Below are 22119 nucleotides of genomic sequence, written 5' to 3' on the forward strand. Positions count from 1 at the left end.
TAAGACCCTGGTTCCATTCCAGACTGTATCACAGTGGTCTAAGACCCTGGTTCCATTCCAGACTGTATCACAGTGGTCTAAGACCCTGGTTCCATTCCAGACTGCATCACAGTGGTCTAAGACCCTGGTTCCATTCCAGACTGTATCACAGTGGTCTAAGACCCTGGTTCCATTCCAGACTGTATCACAGTGGTCTAAGACCCTGGTTCCATTCCAGACTGTATCACAGTGGTCTAAGACCCTGGTTCCATTCCAGACTGTATCACAGTGGTCTAAGACCCTGGTTCCATTCCAGACTGTATCACAGTGGTCTAAGACCCTGGTTCATTCCATCACAGTGGTCTAAGACCCTGGTTCCATTCCAGACTGTATCACAGTGGTCTAAGACCCTGGTTCCATTCCAGACTGTATCACAGTGGTCTAAGACCCTGGTTCCATTCCAGACTGTATCACAGTGGTCTAAGACCCTGGTTCCATTCCAGACTGTATCACAGTGGTCTAAGACCCTGGTTCCATTCCAGACTGTATCACAGTGGTCTAAGACCCTGGTTCCATTCCAGACTGTATCACAGTGGTCTAAGACCCTGGTTCCATTCCAGACTGTATCACAGTGGTCTAAGACCCTGGTTCCATTCCAGACTGTATCACAGTGGTCTAAGACCCTGGTTCCATTCCAGACTGTATCACAGTGGTCTAAGACCCTGGTTCCATTCCAGACTGTATCACAGTGGTCTAAGACCCTGGTTCCATTCCAGACTGTATCACAGTGGTCTAAGACCCTGGTTCCATTCCAGACTGTATCACAGTGGTCTAAGACCCTGGTTCCATTCCAGACTGTATCACAGTGGTCTAAGACCCTGGTTCCATTCCAGACTGTATCACAGTGGTCTAAGACCCTGGTTCCATTCCAGACTGTATCACAGTGGTCTAAGACCCTGGTTCCATTCCAGACTGTATCACAGTGGTCTAAGACCCTGGTTCCATTCCAGACTGTATCACAGTGGTCTAAGACCCTGGTTCCATTCCAGACTGCATCACAGTGGTCTAAGACCTGGTTCCATTCCAGACTGTATCACAGTGGTCTAAGACCCTGGTTCCATTCCAGACTGTATCACAGTGGTCTAAGACCCTGGTTCCATTCCAGACTGTATCACAGTGGTCTAAGACCCTGGTTCCATTCCAGACTGTATCACAGTGGTCTAAGACCCTGGTTCCATTCCAGACTGTATCACAGTGGTCTAAGACCCTGGTTCCATTCCAGACTGTATCACAGTGGTCTAAGACCCTGGTTCCATTCCAGACTGTATCACAGTGGTCTAAGACCCTGGTTCCATTCCAGACTGTATCACAGTGGTCTAAGACCCTGGTTCCATTCCAGACTGTATCACAGTGGTCTAAGACCCTGGTTCCATTCCAGACTGTATCACAGTGGTCTAAGACCCTGGTTCCATTCCAGACTGTATCACAGTGGTCTAAGACCCTGGTTCCATTCCAGACTGTATCACAGTGGTCTAAGACCCTGGTTCCATTCCAGACTGTATTCACAGTGGTCTAAGACCCTGGTTCCATTCCAGACTGTATCACAGTGGTCTAAGACCCTGGTTCCATTCCAGACTGCATCACAGTGGTCTAAGACCCTGGTTCCACTCCAGACTGTATCACAGTGGTCTAAGACCCTGGTTCCATTCCAGACTGTATCACAGTGGTCTAAGACCCTGGTTCCATTCCAGACTGTATCACAGTGGTCTAAGACCCTGGTTCCATTCAGACTGTATCACAGTGGTCTAAGACCCTGGTTCCATTCCAGACTGTATCACAGTGGTCTAACACCCTGGTTCATTCCATCACAGTGGTCTAAGACCCTGGTTCCATTCAGACTGTATCACAGTGGTCTAAGACCCTGGTTCCATTCCAGACTGTATCACAGTGGTCTAAGACCCTGGTTCCATTCCATCACAGTGGTCTAAGACCCTGGTTCCATTCCAGACTGTATCACAGTGGTCTAAGACCCTGGTTCCATTCCAGACTGTATCACAGTGGTCTAAGACCCTGGTTCCATTCCAGACTGTATCACAGTGGTCTAAGACCCTGGTTCCATTCAGACTGTATCACAGTGGTCTAAGACCCTGGTTCCCACTTCCATCACAGTGGTCTAAGACCCTGGTTCCATTCCAGACTGTATCACAGTGGTCTAAGACCCTGGTTCCATTCCAGACTGTATCACAGTGGTCTAAGACCCTGGTTCCATTCAGACTGTATCACAGTGGTCTAAGACCCTGGTTCCATTCCAGACTGTATCACAGTGGTCTAAGACCCTGGTTCCATTCCAGACTGTATCACAGTGGTCTAAGACCCTGGTTCCATTCAGACTGTATCACAGTGGTCTAAGACCCTGGTTCCATTCCAGACTGTATCACAGTGGTCTAAGACCCTGGTTCCATTCAGACTGTATCACAGTGGTCTAAGACCCTGGTTCCATTCCAGACTGTCACAGTGGTCTAAGACCCTGGTTCCCTTCTGTTTCACAGTGGTCTAAGACCCTGGTTCCATTCCAGACTGTATCACAGTGGTCTAAGACCCTGGTTCCATTCCAGACTGTATCACAGTGGTCTAAGACCCTGGTTCCATTCAGACTGTATCACAGTGGTCTAAGACCCTGGTTCCATTCCAGACTGTATCACAGTGGTCTAAGACCCTGGTTCATTCCAGACTGTATCACAGTGGTCTAAGACCCTGGTTCCATTCCAGACTGTATCACAGTGGTCTAAGACCCTGGTTCCATTCCAGACTATATCACAGTGGTCTAAGACCCTGGTTCCATTCCAGACTGTATCACAGTGGTCTAAGACCCTGGTTCCATTCCAGACTGTATCACAGTGGTCTAAGACCCTGGTTCCATTCCAGACTGTATCACAGGGGTCTAAGACCCTGGTTCCATTCCAGACTGTATCACAGTGGTCTAAGACCCTGGTTCCATTCCAGACTGTATCACAGTGGTCTAAGACCCTGGTTCCATTCCAGACTGTATCACAGTGGTCTAAGACCCTGGTTCCATTCCAGACTGTATCACAGTGGTCTAAGACCCTGGTTCCACTCCAGACTGTATCACAGTGGTCTAAGACCCTGGTTCCATTCCAGACTGTATCACAGTGGTCTAAGACCCTGGTTCCATTCCAGACTGTATCACAGTGGTCTAAGACCCTGGTTCCATTCCAGACTGTATCACAGTGGTCTAAGACCCTGGTTCCATTCCAGACTGTATCACAGTGGTCTAAGACCCTGGTTCCATTCAGACTGTATCACAGTGGTCTAAGACCCTGGTTCCATTCCAGACTGTATCACAGTGGTCTAAGACCCTGGTTCCATTCAGACTGTATCACAGTGGTCTAAGACCCTGGTTCCATTCCAGACTGTATCACAGGGGTCTAAGACCCTGGTTCCATTCAGACTGTATCACAGTGGTCTAAGACCCTGGTTCCATTCCAGACTGTATCACAGTGGTCTAAGACCCTGGTTCCATTCCAGACTGTATCACAGTGGTCTAAGACCCTGGTTCCATTCCAGACTGTATCACAGTGGTCTAAGACCCTGGTTCCATTCAGACTGTATCACAGTGGTCTAAGACCCTGGTTCCATTCCAGACTGTATCACAGGGGTCTAAGACCCTGGTTCTATTCCAGACTGTATCGCAGTGGTCTAAGACCCTGGTTCCATTCCAGACTGTATCACAGTGGTCTAAGACCCTGGTTCCATTCCAGACTATATCACAGTGGTCTAAGACCCTGGTTCCATTCCAGACTGTATCACAGTGGTCTAAGACCCTGGTTCCATTCCAGACTGTATCACAGTGGTCTAAGACCCTGGTTCCATTCCAGACTGTATCACAGTGGTCTAAGACCCTGGTTCCATTCCAGACTGTATCACAGTGGTCTAAGACCCTGGTTCCACTCCAGACTGTATCACAGTGGTCTAAGACCCTGGTTCCATTCAGACTGTATCACAGTGGTCTAAGACCCTGGTTCCATTCCAGACTGTATCACAGTGGTCTAAGACCCTGGTTCCACTCCAGACTGTATCACAGTGGTCTAAGACCCTGGTTCCATTCCAGACTGTATCACAGTGGTCTAAGACCCTGGTTCCATTCCAGACTGTATCACAGTGGTCTAAGACCCTGGTTCCATTCCAGACTGTATCACAGTGGTCTAAGACCCTGGTTCCATTCCAGACTGTATCACAGTGGTCTAAGACCCTGGTTCCATTCAGACTGTATCACAGTGGTCTAAGACCCTGGTTCCATTCCAGACTGTATCACAGTGGTCTAAGACCCTGGTTCCATTCCAGACTGTATCACAGTGGTCTAAGACCCTGGTTCCATTCCAGACTGTATCACAGTGGTCTAAGACCCTGGTTCCATTCAGAATGTATCACAGTGGTCTAAGACCCTGGTTCCATTCCAGACTGTATCACAGTGGTCTAAGACCCTGGTTCCATTCCAGACTGCATCACAGTGGTCTAAGACCCTGGTTCCATTCCAGACTGTATCACAGTGGTCTAAGACCCTGGTTCCATTCCAGACTGTATCACAGTGGTCTAAGACCCTAGTTCCACTCCAGACTGTATCACAGTGGTCTAAGACCCTGGTTCCATTCCAGACTGTATCACAGTGGTCTAAGATCCTGGTTCCATTCCAGACTGTATCACAGTGGTCTTAACACCCTGGTTCATTCCATCACAGTGGTCTAAGACCCTGGTTCCATTCCAGACTGTATCACAGTGGTCTAAGACCCTGGTTCCATTCCAGACTGTATCACAGTGGTCTAAGATCCTGGTTCCATTCCAGACTGTATCACAGTGGTCTAAGACCCTGGTTCAATTCCAGACTGTATCACAGTGGTCTAAGACCCTGGTTCCATTCCAGACTGTATCACAGTGGTCTAAGACCCTGGTTCCACTCCAGACTGTATCACAGTGGTCTAAGACCCTGGTTCCATTCCAGACTGTATCACAGTGGTCTAAGACCCTGGTTCCACTCCAGACTGTTTCACAGTGGTCTAAGACCCTGGTTCCATTCCAGACTGTAACACAGTTCTCTAAGACCCTGGTTCCATTCCAGACTGTATCACAGTGGTCTAAGACCCTGGTTCCATTCCAGACTGTATCACAGTGGTCTAAGACCCTGGTTCCATTCCATCACAGTGGTCTAAGACCCTGGGTCCATTCCATCACAGTGGTCTAAGACCCTGGTTCCATTCCAGACTGTATCACAGTGGTCTAAGACCCTGGTTCCACTCCAGACTGTATCACAGTGGTCTAAGACCCTGGTTCCATTCAGACTGTATCACAGTGGTCTAAGACCCTGGTTCCATTCCAGACTGTATCACAGTGGTCTAAGACCCTGGTTCCATTCAGACTGTATCACAGTGGTCTAAGACCCTGGTTCTATTCCAGACTGTATCACAGTGGTCTAAGACCCTGGTTCCATTCAGACTGTATCACAGTTGTCTAAGACCCTGGTTCTATTCCAGACTGTATCACAGTGGTCTAAGACCCTGGTTCCATTCCAGACTGTATCACAGTTGTCTAAGACCCTGGTTCCATTCCAGACTGTATCACAGTGGTCTAAGACCCTGGTTCCATTCCAGACTGTATCATAGTGGTCTAAGACCCTGGTTCCATTCCAGACTGTATCACAGTTGTCTAAGACCCTGGTTCCATTCCAGACTGTATCACAGTTGTCTAAGACCCTGGTTCCATTCCAGACTGTATCACAGTGGTCTTAGACCCTGGTTCCATTCCAGACTGTATCACAGTGGTCTAAGACCCTGGTTCCATTCCAGACTGTATCACAGTGGTCTAAGACCCTGGTTCCACTCCAGACTGTAACACGTGGTCTAAGACCCTGGTTCCACTCCAGACTGTATCACAGTGGTCTAAGACCCTGGTTCCATTCCAGACTGTATCACAGTGGTCTACAGCCCTGGTTCCATTCCAGACTGTATCACAGTGGTCTAAGACCCTGGTTCCATTCCATCAAAGTGGTCTAAGACCCTGGTTCTATTCCAGACTGTATCACAGTGGTCTAAGACCCTGGTTCCATTCCAGACTGTATCACAGTTGTCTAAGACCCTGGTTCCATTCCAGACTGTATCACAGTGGTCTAAGACCCTGGTTCCATTCCAGACTGTATCACAGTGGTCTAAGACCCTGGTTCCATTCCAGACTGTATCACAGTTGTCTAAGACCCTGGTTCCATTCCAGACTGTATCACAGTGGTCTAAGACCCTGGTTCCATTCAGACTGTATCACAGTGGTCTAAGACCCTGGTTCCATTCCAGACTGTATCACAGTGGTCTAAGACCCTGGTTCCATTCCAGACTGTATCACAGTGGTCTAAGACCCTGGTTTCCAGACTGTACACGTGGTCTAAGACCCTGGTTCCACTCCAGACTGTATCACAGTGGTCTAAGACCCTGGTTCCATTCCAGACTGTATCACAGTGGTCTACAGCCCTGGTTCCATTCCAGACTGTATCACAGTGGTCTAAGACCCTGGTTCCATTCCATCAAAGTGGTCTAAGACCCTGGTTCCATTCAGACTGTATCACAGTGGTTTAAGACCCTGGTTCCATTCCAGACTGTATCACAATGGTCTAAGACCCTGGTTCCATTCCAGACTGTATCACAACCGGCCGTGGTCGGGAGTCCCATAGGGCGGTGCACAATTTGCCCCACGTCGCCCGGGTTTGGCCGGTGTAGGCCGTCATTGTTAATAAGAATTTGTTCTTAACTGACTTGCCTAGTTAAATATAATAAATGTAACCCTGTAAGTCATTGAGAACACATTCTCTTTCACACCAAAGACGTGGAAAGTAAGATGAAACTGCTATTCAAACTCCTGTGGTAAACTCCTGGACCCAAACAAGAGTTCAACTGGACCAGGTCATTAAAGTGATCATATTCTGGGCTCTGTCCTCAATCCCACCTCTCCATCTGAAATGGTCCCGTCGGTCCAGAAGGATGTGCCAGCAGGAGGAAGGTCCACGTTGTTCAGAACTGCTTTGGAAGACAATCTGACAGTGTTACACATCATGTAGTCTTTAATCACAGAGGACAGACTACGCTGTTACACATCATCTAGTCTTTAATCACAGAGGACAGACTACGGTGTTACACATCATGTAGTCTTTAATCACAGAGGACAGACTACAGTGTTACACATCATGTAGTCTTTAATCACAGAGGACAGACTACGCTGTTACACATCATGTGGTCTTTAATCACAGAGGACAGACTACGGTGTTACACATCATGTGGTCTTTAATCACAGAGGACAGACTACGGTGTTACACATCACGTGGTCTTTAATCACAGAGGACAGACTACGGTGTTACACATCATGTGGTCTTTAATCACAGAGGACAGACTACGGTGTTACACATCATGTAGTCTTAATCACAGAGGACAGACTACGCTGTTACACATCATGTAGTCTTAATCACAGAGGACAGACTACGGTGTTACACATCATGTAGTCTTTAATCACCGAGGACAGACTACGGTGTTACACATCATGTAGTCTTTAATCACAGAGGACAGACTACGCTGTTACACATCATGTGGTCTTTAATCACAGAGGACAGACTACGCTGTTACACATCATGTAGTCTTTAATCACAGAGGACAGACTACGGTGTTACACATCATGTGGTCTTTAATCACAGAGGACAGACTAGTGTTACACATCATGTGGTCTTTAATCACAGAGGACAGACTACGCTGTTACACATCATGTAGTCTTTAATCACAGAGGACAGACTACGCTGTTACACATCATGTAGTCTTTAATCACAGAGGACAGACTACGCTGTTACACATCATGTGGTCTTTAATCACAGAGGACAGACTACGGTGTTACACATCACGTGGTCTATAATCACAGAGGACAGACTACGCTGTTACACATCATGTAGTCTTTAATCACAGAGGACAGACTACGCTGTTACACATCATGTGGTCTTTAATCACAGAGGACAGACTACGCTGTTACACATCATGTAGTCTTTAATCACAGAGGACAGACTACGGTGTTACACATCATGTAGTCTTTAATCACAGAGGACAGACTACGGTGTTACACATCATGTAGTCTTTAATCACAGAGGACAGACTACCGTGTTACACATCATGTAGTCTTTAATCACAGAGGACAGACTACGCTGTTACACATCATGTAGTCTTTAATCACAGAGGACAGACTACGCTGTTACACATCATGTGGTCTTTAATCACAGAGGACAGACTACGGTGTTACACATCATGTAGTCTTTAATCACAGAGGACAGATTACGCTGTTACACATCATGTGGTCTTTAATCACAGAGGACAGACTACGCTGTTACACATCATGTAGTCTTTAATCACAGAGGACAGACTACGGTGTTACACATCATGTAGTCTTTAATCACAGAGGACAGACTACGCTGTTACACATCATGTGGTCTTTAATCACAGAGGACAGACTACGCTGTTACACATCATGTAGTCTTTAATCACAGAGGACAGACTACGGTGTTACACATCATGTGGTCTTTAATCACAGACAGACTAGTGTTACACATCATGTGGTCTTTAATCACAGAGGACAGACTACGGTGTTACACATCATGTGGTCTTTAATCACAGAGGACAGACTACGGTGTTACACATCATGTAGTCTTTAATCACAGAGGACAGACTACGCTGTTACACATCATGTGGTCTTTAATCACAGAGGACAGACTACGCTGTTACACATCATGTAGTCTTTAATCACAGAGGACAGACTACGCTGTTACACATCATGTAGTCTTTAATCACAGAGGACAGACTACGCTGTTACACATCATGTAGTCTTTAATCACAGAGGACAGACTACGCTGTTACACATCATGTGGTCTTTAATCACAGAGGACAGACTACGGTGTTACACATCATGTGGTCTTTAATCACAGAGGACAGATTACGGTGTTACACATCATGTAGTCTTTAATCACAGAGGACAGACTACGCTGTTACACATCATGTGGTCTTTAATCACAGAGGACAGACTACGGTGTTACACATCATGTAGTCTTTAATCACAGAGGACAGACTACGGTGTTACACATCATGTAGTCTTTAATCACAGAGGACAGACTACGCTGTTACACATCATGTAGTCTTTAATCACAGAGGACAGACTACGCTGTTACACATCATGTGGTCTTTAATCACAGAGGACAGACTACGGTGTTACACATCATGTAGTCTTTAATCACAGAGGACAGATTACGCTGTTACACATCATGTGGTCTTTAATCACAGAGGACAGACTACGCTGTTACACATCATGTAGTCTTTAATCACAGAGGACAGACTACGGTGTTACACATCATGTAGTCTTTAATCACAGAGGACAGACTACGCTGTTACACATCATGTAGTCTTTAATCACAGAGGACAGACTACGCTGTTACTACTTACACAAACATACTAAACTCAGAGACAGACACACAGTCAGACAGAGAAGTGAATCTGTTAGCATCACACTGCCTCCATTGACCTGTCTATTCAGCACCACAGGTCAATACCACAACGTAAAGTAGTATAGAGGTACTACAACACACAACAGCAGCATTCACAAACAACCCCCACACAGGAAGTGATGCTGCTCACACAATCACCAGGCTGTGAACGATAACAGCTTAGAAGATGTGGTTTACAACATCAGAGTCAGTAAAGAGGTGTTTTATGACATGTTTATTAAGACTCATTTCTTTCCCACATGTTCACATCAAATGGAACTTTTGTGTTTAGCTTTGAGGTACATGGAGAGAAACTCGAGCTGAAGTTATTTTCAAATAGGCACTTAGAGATGCCAAAAGCATTTAACAAACTCTACAACACATACAATTCACAAGACACAAATCTAATCAAGGCGACGCAAAACCAACTAAATTATTGCACAATTCGTACATTCTAGAAAAACATCCACATTCCTCAGGAAGTAGTTCCCCGATCAGTAGTTTAAATTGCAATTGGACGCTATGGGACTTTAATGAGGACCAGCCAACCTTTTTGATACAGGAAGCAGTGATGCATGTTAAAACTGTCGTCTGTGATGAAGCGAAGGGCGCTAATGGTAGATATGGCCATTCACTGCCAGTCTAGTGGCTGCTACAATCTGGTAAATAGTGTCACCATAGTCAAGAACTGGCAGGACAGTTGACTGTACAATCTGCTTCCTGCTGTTTAGGGAGAGGCCATATCTATTTCTTTAAAGAAAGAAGCCCACTTTAAATCAGAGCTCTTTAACTAGCTCATCTGTATGTTTCTTAAACATTGAGTCTTTGTCAAATCCAAATGCTCAGATATACAGGATATAGATGGGAACCTGATCAATGGGGGAGCTCATTTACAACATCTCATTTACAACCGCACACTGGCCAAGATACGCATATATAATGTTATATAGTGGTAACCAGTGTTATGTAGTTATAACCAGTGTTATGTAGTGGTAGCCAGTGTTATGTAGTGGTAACCAGTGTTATGTAGTGGTAACCAGTGTTATGTAGTGGTAACCAGTGTTATGTAGTGGTAACCAGTGTTATGTAGTGGTAACCAGTGTTATGTAGTGGTAACCAGTGTTATGTAGTTATAACCAGTGTTAGTGGTACCAGTGTTATGTAGTGGTAACCAGTGTTATGTAGTGGTAACCAGTGTTATGTAGTGGTAACCAGTGTTATGTAGTGGTAACCAGTGTTATGTAGTGGTAACCAGTGTTATGTAGTGGTAACCAGTGTTATGTAGTTATAACCAGTGTTATGTAGTTATAACCAGTGTTATGTAGTGGTAACCAGTGTTATGTAGTTATAACCAGTGTTATGTAGTTATAACCAGTGTTATGTAGTGGTAACCAGTGTTATGTAGTGGTAACCAGTGTTATGTAGTTATAACCAGTGTTATGTAGTTATAACCAGTGTTATGTAGTGGTAACCAGTGTTATATAGTGGTAACCAGTGTTATGTAGTTATAACCAGTGTTATGTTAGTGGTAACCAGTGTTATGTAGTTATAACCAGTGTTATGTTATAACCAGTGTTATGTAGTTATAACCAGTGTTATGTTATGTAGTTATAACCAGTGTTATTAGTGGTAACCAGTGTTATATGTAGTTATAACCAGTGTTATGTAGTAGTAACCAGTGTTAGTGGTAACCAGTGTTATGTAGTGGTAACCAGTGTTATGTAGTGGTAACCAGTGTTATGTAGTGGTAACCAGTGTTATAACCAGTGTTAGTAGTAACCAGTGTTATGTAGTGGTAACCAGTGTTATGTAGTTATAACCAGTGTTATGTAGTGGTAACCAGTGTTATGTAGTTATAACCAGTGTTATGTAGTTATAGTAGGTAACCAGTGTTATGTAGTTATAACCAGTGTTATGTAGTGGTAACCAGTGTTATGTTATAACCAGTGTTATGTAGTTTAACCAGTGTTATGTAGTGGTAACCAGTGTTATGTAGTTATAACCAGTGTTATGTGTAGTGTAGTTATAACCAGTGTTATGTAGTTATAACCAGTGTTTATGTAACCAGTAGGTAACCAGTGTTATGTAGTGGTAACCAGTGTTATGTAGTTATAACCAGTGTTATGTAGTGGTAACCAGTGTTATGTAGTTATAACCAGTGTTATGTAGTGGTAACCAGTGTTATGTAGTTATAACCAGTGTTATGTAGTGGTAACCAGTGTTATGTAGTTATAACCAGTGTTATGTAGTTATAACCAGTGTTATGTAGTGGTAACCAGTGTTATGTAGTTATAACCAGTGTTATGTAGTTATAACCAGTGTTATGTAGTTATAACCAGTGTTATGTAGTGGTAACCAGTGTTATGTAGTTATAACCAGTGTTATGTAGTTATAACCAGTGTTATGTAGTTATAACCAGTGTTATGTAGTGGTAACCAGTGTTATGTAGTTATAACCAGTGTTATGTAGTGGTAACCAGTGTTATGTAGTTATAACCAGTGTTATGTAGTTATAACCAGTGTTATGTAGTTATAACCAGTGTTATGTAGTTATAACCAGTGTTATGTAGTTATAACCAGTGTTATGTAGTTATAACCAGTGTTATGTAGTGGTAACCAGTGTTATGTAGTGGTAACCAGTGTTATGTAGTTATAACCAGTGTTATGTAGTGGTAACCAGTGTTATGTAGTGTTAACCAGTGTTATATAGTGGTAACCAGTGTTGTGGTAACCAGTGTAACCAGTTATAACCAGTGTTATGTAGTGGTAACCAGTGTTATAACCAGTAGTGGTAACCAGTGTTATGTAGTTATAACCAGTGTTATGTAGTTATAACCAGTGTTATGTTAGTGTTATAACCAGTGTTATAGTAGTAACCAGTAGTTATAACCAGTGTTATGTAGTTATAACCAGTGTTATGTAGTGGTAACCAGTGTTATGTAGTGATAACCAGTGTTATGTAGTGGTAACCAGTGTTATGTAGTTATAACCAGTGTTATGTAGTGGTAACCAGTGTTATGTAGTTATAACCAGTGTTATGTAGTGGTAACCAGTGTTATGTAGTTATAACCAGTGTTATGTAGTTATAACCAGTGTTATAACCAGTGTTATGTAGTTATAACCAGTGTTATGTAGTGGTAACCAGTGTTATGTAGTTATAACCAGTGTTATGTAGTTATAACCAGTGTTATATAGTGGTAACCAGTGTTATATAGTGGTAACCAGTGTTATGTTATGTTAGTAGTTATAACCAGTGTTATGGTTATAACCAGTGTTATGTAGTGGTAACCAGTGTTATGTAGTTATAACCAGTGTTATGTAGTTATAACCAGTGTTAGTGTAACCAGTGTTATGTAGTAACCAGTGTTATATAGTGGTAACCAGTGTTATGTAGTGGTAACCAGTGTTATGTAGTTATAACCAGTGTTATGTAGTTATAACCAGTGTTATGTAGTGGTAACCAGTGTTATGTAGTTATAACCAGTGTTATGTAGTGGTAACCAGTGTTATGTAGTGGTAACCAGTGTTATGTAGTTGGTAACCAGTGTTAGTGTTATGTATAACCAGTGTTATGTAGTGGTAACCAGTGTTATGTAGTGGTAACCAGTGTTATGTAGTGGTAACCAGTGTTATGTAGTGGTAACCAGTGTTATGTAGTGGTAACCAGTGTTATGTAGTGGTAACCAGTGTTATGTAGTTATAACCAGTGTTATGTAGTTATAACCAGTGTTATGTAGTGGTAACCAGTGTTATGTAGTTATAACCAGTGTTATGTAGTGGTAACCAGTGTTTATGTTATAGTTGTAACCAGTGTTATGTAGTTATAACCAGTGTTATGTAGTGGTAACCAGTGTTATGTAGTTATGTAGTGTTATAACCAGTGTTATGTAGTGGTAACCAGTGTTATGTAGTGGTAACCAGTGTTTGTAACCAGTGTTATGTAGTTATAACCAGTGTTATGTAGTTATAACCAGTGTTATGTAGTTATAACCAGTGTTATGTAGTGGTAACCAGTGTTATGTAGTTATAACCAGTGTTATGTAGTGGTAACCAGTGTTATGTAGTGGTAACCAGTGTTATGTAGTTATAACCAGTGTTATGTAGTGGTAACCAGTGTTATGTAGTTATAACCAGTGTTATGTAGTGGTAACCAGTGTTATGTAGTTATAACCAGTGTTATGTAGTTATAACCAGTGTTATGTAGTTATAACCAGTGTTATGTAGTGGTAACCAGTGTTATGTAGTGGTAACCAGTGTTATGTAGTTATAACCAGTGTTATGTTATAACCAGTGTTATATAACCAGTGTTATGTAGTGGTAACCCAGTGTTATGTAGTTATAACCAGTGTTATGTAGTTATAACCAGTGTTATGTAGTTATAACCAGTGTTATGTAGTGGTAACCAGTGTTATGTAGTGGTAACCAGTGTTATGTAGTTATAACCAGTGTTATAACCAGTGTTATGTAGTATAACCAGTGTTATGTAGTTATAACCAGTGTTATGTAGTTATAACCAGTGTTATGTAGTTATAACCAGTGTTATAGTTATAACCAGTGTTATGTAGTTATAACCAGTGTTATGTAGTGGTTATTATAACCAGTGTTATGTAGTTATAACCAGTGTTATGTAGTTATAACCAGTGTTATGTAGTTATAACCAGTGTTATGTAGTGGTAACCAGTGTTATGTAGTTATAACCAGTGTTTATAGTGGTAACCAGTAACCAGTGTTATGTAGTATAACCAGTGTTATGTAGTGGTAACCAGTGTTATGTAGTTATAACCAGTGTTATGTAGTGGTAACCAGTGTGTTAGTAACCAGTGTTATGTAGTTATAACCAGTGTTATGTAGTTATAACCAGTGTTATGTTAGTTATAACCAGTGTTATGTAGTGGTAACCAGTGTAGTTAGTTGGTAACCAGTGTTATGTAGTTGGTAACCAGTGTTATAACCAGTGTTATGTAGTTATAACCAGTGTTATGTAGTGGTAACCAGTGTTATGTAGTTATAACCAGTGTTATGTAGTAACCCAGTAGTTATAACCAGTGTTATGTAGTTATAACCAGTGTTATGTAGTTATAACCAGTGTTATGTAGTTATAACCAGTGTTATGTAGTTATAACCAGTGTTATGTAGTGGTAACCAGTGTTATGTATAGTGGTAACCAGTGTTATTATATAGTGTTATGTAGTAACCAGTGTTATGTAGTGTAGTAACCAGTGTTATGTAGTTATAACCAGTGTGTTAACCAGTGTTAGTAGGTAACCAGTGTTATGTAGTGGTAACCAGTGTTATATAGTGGTAACCAGTGTTATGTAGTTATAACCAGTGTTATGTAACCAGTGTTATAACCAGTGTTATGTAGTGGTAACCAGTGTTATGTAGTGTAACCAGTGTTATGTAGTGGTAACCAGTGTTATGTAGTGGTAACCAGTAGTTAACCATGTAGTGGTAACCAGTGTTATGTAGTTATAACCAGTGTTATGTAGTGGTAACCAGTGTTATGTAGTGGTAACCAGTGTTATATAGTGGTAACCAGTGTTATGTAGTGGTAACCAGTGTTATGTAGTGGTAACCAGTGTTATTAGTAACCAGTGTTATAACCAGTAGTTATAACCAGTGTTATGTAGTTATAACCAGTGTTATGTAGTGGTAACCAGTGTTATGTAGTTATAACCAGTGTTATGTAGTTATAACCAGTGTTATGTAGTTATAACCAGTGTTATGTAGTTATAACCAGTGTTATGTAGTGGTAACCAGTGTTATATAGTGGTAACCAGTGTTATGTAGTGGTAACCAGTGTTATGTAGTGGTAACCAGTGTTAGTTATAACCAGTGTTATGTAGTTATAACCAACCAGTGTTATGTAGTGGTAACCAGTGTTATGTAGTTATAACCAGTGTTATGTAGTTATAACCAGTGTTATGTAGTTATAACCAGTGTTATGTAGTGGTAACCAGTGTAACCAGTGTTATTATAACCAGTGTTATGTAGTAACCAGTGTTATGTAGTGGTAACCAGTGTTATGTAGTTATAACCAGTGTTATGTAGTGGTAACCAGTGTAGTGGTAACCAGTGTTATGTAGTTATAACCAGTGTTATGTAGTTATAACCAGTGTTATGTAGTGGTAACCAGTGTTATGTAGTGGTAACCAGTGTTATGTAGTTATAACCAGTGTTATATAGTGGTAACCAGTGTTATGTAGTTATAACCAGTGTTATGTAGTTATAACCAGTGTTATGTAGTTATAACCAGTGTTATGTAGTGGTAACCAGTGTTATGTAGTTATAACCAGTGTTATGTAGTTATAACCAGTGTTATGTAGTGGTAACCAGTGTTATGTAGTGGTAACCAGTGTTATGTAGTGGTAACCAGTGTTATGTAGTGGTAACCAGTGTTAGTGTTAACCAGTGTAGTTATAACCAGTGTTATGTAGTTATAACCAGTGTTATGTAGTGGTAACCAGTAGTTTAACCAGTGTTATATAGTGGTAACCAGTGTTATGTAGTTATAACCAGTGTTATGTAGTGTAACCAGTGTTATGTAGTGGTAACCAGTGTTATGTAGTGGTAACCAGTGTTATGTAGTTATAACCAGTGTATAGTGTTAGTTATAACCAGTGTTATGTAGTGGTAACCAGTGTTATGTAGTGGTAACCAGTGTTATGTAGTGGTAACCAGTGTTATGTAGTGGTAACCAGTGTTATGTAGTGGTAACCAGTGTTATGTAGTTATAACCAGTGTTATGTAGTGGTAACCAGTGTTATGTAGTTATAACCAGTGTTATAACCAGTGTTATGTAGTTATAGTGTGGTAACCAGTGTTATATAGTGGTAACCAGTGTTATGTAGTGGTAACCAGTGTTATGTAGTTATAACCAGTGTTATGTAGTGGTAACCAGTGTTATGTGTTATAGTGGTAACCAGTGTTATGTAGTGGTAACCAGTGTTATGTAGTGGTAACCAGTGTTATGTAGTTATAACCAGTGTTATGTAGTGGTAACCAGTGTTATGTAGTGGTAACCAGTGTTATGTAGTTATAACCAGTGTTATGTAGTGGTAACCAGTGTTATGTAGTGGTAACCAGTGTTATGTAGTGGTAACCAGTGTTATGTAGTTATAACCAGTGTTATGTAGTGGTAACCAGTGTTATGTAGTGTTAACCAGTGTAGTTATAACCAGTGTTATGTAGTTATAACCAGTGTTATGTAGTGGTAACCAGTGTTATGTAGTTATAACCAGTGTTATGTAGTGGTAACCAGTGTTATGTAGTGGTAACCAGTGTTATGTAGTGGTAACCAGTGTTATGTAGTTATAACCAGTGTTATGTAGTGGTAACCAGTGTTATATAGTGGTAACCAGTGTTATGTAGTTATAACCAGTGTTATGTAGTTATAACCAGTGTTATGTAGTGGTAACCAGTGTTATGTAGTTATAACCAGTGTTATGTAGTGGTAACCAGTGTTATGTAGTGGTAACCAGTGTTATGTAGTTATAACCAGTGTTATGTAGTGGTAACCAGTGTTATGTAGTTATAACCAGTGTTATATAGTGGTAACCAGTGTTATGTAGTTATAACCAGTGTTATGTAGTTATAACCAGTGTTATGTAGTTATAACCAGTGTTATGTAGTGGTAACCAGTGTTATGTAGTGGTAACCAGTGTTATAGTGTTAGTGTTATGTAGTTATAACCAGTGTTATGTAGTAATAACCAGTGTTATGTAGTGGTAACCAGTGTTATGTAGTGTAACCCAGTGTTATGTAGTTATAACCAGTGTTATGTAGTTATAACCAGTGTTGTGTAACCAGTGTTATGTAGTGGTAACCAGTGTTATGTAGTGGTAACCAGTGTTATGTAGTGGTAACCAGTGTTATGTAGTTATAACCAGTGTTATGTAGTTATAACCAGTGTTATATAGTGGTAACCAGTGTTATGTAGTTATAACCAGTGTTATGTAGTGGTAACCAGTGTTATGTAGTGGTAACCAGTGTTATGTAGTGGTAACCAGTGTTATGTAGTGGTAACCAGTGTTATGTAGTGGTAACCAGTGTTATGTAGTTATAACCAGTGTTATGTAGTGGTAACCAGTGTTATGTAGTTATAACCAGTGTTATGTAGTGGTAACCAGTGTTATATAGTGGTAACCAGTGTTATGTAGTGGTAACCAGTGTTATGTAGTGGTAACCAGTGTTATGTAGTTATAACCAGTGTTATGTAGTTATAACCAGTGTTATGTAGTGGTAACCAGTGTTATGTAGTTATAACCAGTGTTATGTAGTGGTAACCAGTGTTATGTAGTGGTAACCAGTGTTATGTAGTTATAACCAGTGTTATGTAGTGGTAACCAGTGTTATGTAGTGGTAACCAGTGTTATGTAGTGGTAACCAGTGTTATGTAGTGAACCAGTGTTTGTGTAATAATAACCTTGTGTTATGTAGTGGTAACCAGTGTTATGTAGTGGTAACCAGTGTTATGTAGTGTTAACCACTGTTATGTAGTGGTAACCAGGGTTATGTAGTGGTAACCAGTGTTATGTAGTGTTAACCAGTGTTATGTACCAGTGTTAACCATGTAGTGGTAACCAGTGTTATGTAGTGGTAACCAGTGTTATGTAGTGGTAACCAGTGTTATGTAACCAGTGTTATGTAGTTATAACCAGTGTTATGTTATGTAGTTAACCAGTGTTATGTGTTATGTAGTGGTAACCAGTGTTATGTAGTTATAACCAGTGTTATGTAGTGGTAACCAGTGTTATGTAGTGGTAGCCAGTGTTATGTAGTGGTAACCAGTGTTATGTAGTTATAACCAGTGTTATGTAGTTATAACCAGTGTTATGTAGTGGTAACCAGTGTTATGTAGTGGTAACCAGTGTTATGTAGTGGTAACCAGTGTTATGTAGTGGTAACCAGTGTTATGTAGTTATAACCAGTGTTATGTAGTTATAACCAGTGTTATGTAGTGGTAACCAGTGTTATGTAGTGGTAACCAGTGTTATGTAGTGGTAACCTCTGTGTGAACATCTCTGTGTTATGTAGTGGTAACCAGTGTTATGTAGTGGTAACCAGTGTTATGTAGTGGTAACCAGTGTTATGTAGTGTTAACGAGTGTTATGTTGTTATAGGCTGTGTTATGTAGTGGTAACCAGTGTTATGTAGTTATAACCAGTGTTATGTAGTGGTAACCAGTGTTATGTAGTGGTAACCAGTGTTATGTAGTGGTAACCAGTGTAACCAGTGTAGTGGTAACCAGTGTTATGTAGTGGTAACCAGTGTTATGTAGTGTAGTGGTAACCAGTGTTATGTAGTTATAACCAGTGTTATGTAGTGGTAACCAGTGTTATGTGTGGTAACCAGTGTTATGTAGGTAGTGTTATGTAGTTATAACCAGTGTTATGTAGTTATAACCAGTGTTATGTAGTTATAACCAGTGTTATGTAGTGGTAACCAGTGTTATGTAGTTATAACCAGTGTTATGTAGTGGTAACCAGTGTTATGTAGTGGTAACCAGTGTTATGTAGTGGTAACCAGTGTTATGTAGTGGTAACCAGTGTTATGTAGTGGTAACCAGTGTTATGTAGTGGTAGCCAGTGTTATGTAGTTATAACCAGTGTTATGTAGTGGTAACCTCTGTGTGAACATCTCTGTGTTATGTAGTGGTAACCTCTGTGTGAACATCTCTGTGTGTGCCCCTGATCTCTGACACTGTGGCTACGTTCCAGGACGTCTTTATGCAGTCACGCTGCACATCTCACATCTCAGAACACTGCTATGGTGTGTAATGTGGCTATTGACAGGGTACACACTTCTCCTGGTGTAGTGAGATATGGGGCTTTGTCTAGCAAGTGTCCTGGAGCAGGAGTACTGATCTATATAGGATCAGTTTTGCCCCTTAGATCACAATGAATGGGATTACATGGACGGGGGGGGGCTGATCCTAGATCAGCAATCCTATTGTGAGAAGCTTAACACATATTCATCTGTGGAGCACTACTGCAATAAAGAAGACAACCAGGAACGTGCCCAGTCTCAGACACTGAAGGCTGGTAACAGACAACCAACCAGCCAGATTGGCACTAGTTTGGCTACCAGTCTTTTTAGCTAACATTCCACTCCTAGCCACTAATTTGCCAAAGACAGGAGTGGAATGTAATGGCTTAACAGAGAAGGCAACCAGGCTAGATAGGCACACTCAGGACTTTGCAGCTGGAGATGTCAATACTAAAACGGATGTGATTTAATGTGATGATGTGTCCACTCTGCTCATATCTTCATGTTGCTACGTCCTATTGAACATGCCACAGTGATGATATGAGAGAATAGAGAGAATAAAGTGTGTTCACTTCATTAAAAGTTCAACTGTGCAGAGTTGGTGCTGATGGAAATACATCCTATAGCAATGTGGGAAATTACGTAAGAAAATTCAAAACAGTCTTCAGCTAAAGACAAATGATGTATTTCATTTTCCAAATAAATTGTTAAATCTTTGAACAACAAAGTCGTTTCAAATAATTTGTCTAGATATGTGGCCTGTCAGTGAAGGTCTTTCAGTGAGCCCTCTCTCTAGTCTAGAGGAGAAACGTGGCCGCGCTTTACGCGCAGCGGGTAGTAGGTACCAACCTGCTGGTAGGTCGCCTCCCCGGGTCTGAAGGTGTTATCAACGGGCTGGAAGGTGAAGTTGAAGTGGGGGAAATTGTGCAGCCAGTAGGTCCACCATGGAGCGATATAGTCCAGCCGTGCCGTGGCCATTCCTTATTACAAAAAGTTGCTTCTGGACCCTTAAAATCTCATTCGAGAACTCGAGACCCCGTCAGTATAGCCTAATCCTCGGTTCTGGACAAAAACAAATCATGAATCCGCGACTTCTTGTTGGAAAACACTTTACAATGTAGCGCAGGAGAATAAACAATACAAAACTACTTTACTTCCTGACTCTTTGCCCTCAGAACAAGGCATTACAACAGCATTATCTCGGTATCTCCGTGGTCCCGTGTCGTGTTCTGCAGATAGACAGCTGTTTTAACTTCTCGGAGGCGCATTCACGGGTGAGCTCGTTCCAGTAGAAGCCGCTTTTTCTGACTGGACCGCGCGCGACGCGCACTCATCCAAGGCACGAGACTGACTGACGATAGCGCCCTTCAGTACACAGTGCGTGACCGGTTTTAAACCATTTACAGCTGCGGTCAAGAAAGTATAACATAGTGGAAGATTATATGGCTACAGTGAAGACGATGCGGTTAATACATTCAGGTCATGAAATTAAATATATAATGATGATGATGGTATTAGAATAAAACCCATAGGCCATCTCATATCTGTAATACAACTGCTGGTTATCAGAGCAGAATGTATCTCATGTAATCCGACGGCTAAAACTGGATAGAGCACTAGAGTAGTGAACCATTCATGAAAGGCTGTGGTTTGTGTGAGTGTGGTGTACCGGTAAGGCGGTGAGGCAGCGCTAGGCCGTGCTACATGGTCAATCTGTCGTTTGTATTGGCCGTGCAGTATTTACGGTGATAATTTAGTTTTTTTATTTAACTAGGCAAGTCAGTTAGGAACAAATTCTTATTTACAATGAAGCCTACCCCGGGTAAACCCGGAAGACACGCGCTGGGCAAATTGTGCGCCACCCTATGAGACTCCCAATCACGGCCGGATGTGATACAGCCTGGATTCGAGGATTCGAACCAGGGACTGTAGTGACAAACCTAGATCTGAGATGCAGTGCGCCACTCGGGAGACCACTGCGCCACTCGGGAGCCCGTAATAGGGACTCTACAGAAGTCAGGACCCTCATACTTCTTGCGCTTCACGGAGCTGTTGTGAATGAAGTGAGTTTGCATGTATACAGGACCTCCCGGCCGCCCCCACCTACCATCAAACAATCACACCAATGCGAACCTATATGGAGCCCACTGCATTGTTACAACATTTGGAAGGCTCGTGGCGATGCGGTACAGAGTTCAAGTTGGCCTCTGCAGTATAAGTTGTCTTTTGACAAAATATTGAATTCTGTTTCGCAGCCCATGTGGGAATTATTTAATTAACAGCCATGTCAGGACACAACAACAAAAAGGACATACATTGAAAAAAAACGAGGCTACTTCCATTTGATTTGGATCCTAAAACGTTTCATGCGACACGCACCAGATGTTTGGTCTGTTAACTGCCAACCTCGTTGTAGTTACGGGACATTCTGCTAACTGCCAACCTCGTTGTAGTTACTGGACATTCATGTGCTCATGGGGAAAGTGGGAAACGCTGAAGTCGGAAGCAATAAACCCAACTCAATGAATGCACCAGTAGCCCATTCACCATTTATTTGAATATTTAATAACCCAATTCAACCCACATGTGGAAGCAATGCATTTAAAAATCATGGAGGGCACGGAGTAGATATTGCACAGAGTAGATATTGCACAGAGTAGATATTGCACAGAGTAGATATTGCACAGAGTAGATATTGTCATTTTCATGTGAGCTGTTTTACGGTCAGCTCAATGTAGGCTGATATCTAGGCTACCAGCCACTTGATTCATCTTGATAACTGATATTTTAAGATGCCTCCTGACATTAGTA

At 41.8% G+C, this 22119-nt stretch overlaps 1 protein-coding gene across 1 annotated transcript in view; it reads right to left on the reverse strand.

Annotated features, from left to right (window-relative positions):
• Positions 1-20677, reverse strand: part of LOC115115325 (protein tweety homolog 2-like) — a 166369-nt gene extending 145692 nt beyond the window's left edge. The window contains exon 1 of the mRNA XM_065010767.1: positions 20158-20677. Within this exon, the coding sequence (XP_064866839.1) occupies positions 20158-20286 (129 nt within the window). The 5' untranslated portion in view covers positions 20287-20677. The remainder of the gene's footprint in view (positions 1-20157) is intronic.
• Between the last annotated feature and the right edge of the window lie 1442 nt (positions 20678-22119).

This window comes from Oncorhynchus nerka, linkage group LG26 (assembly GCF_034236695.1).
Source record: "Oncorhynchus nerka isolate Pitt River linkage group LG26, Oner_Uvic_2.0, whole genome shotgun sequence".
NCBI classification, from domain to species: Eukaryota; Metazoa; Chordata; class Actinopteri; order Salmoniformes; family Salmonidae; genus Oncorhynchus; species Oncorhynchus nerka.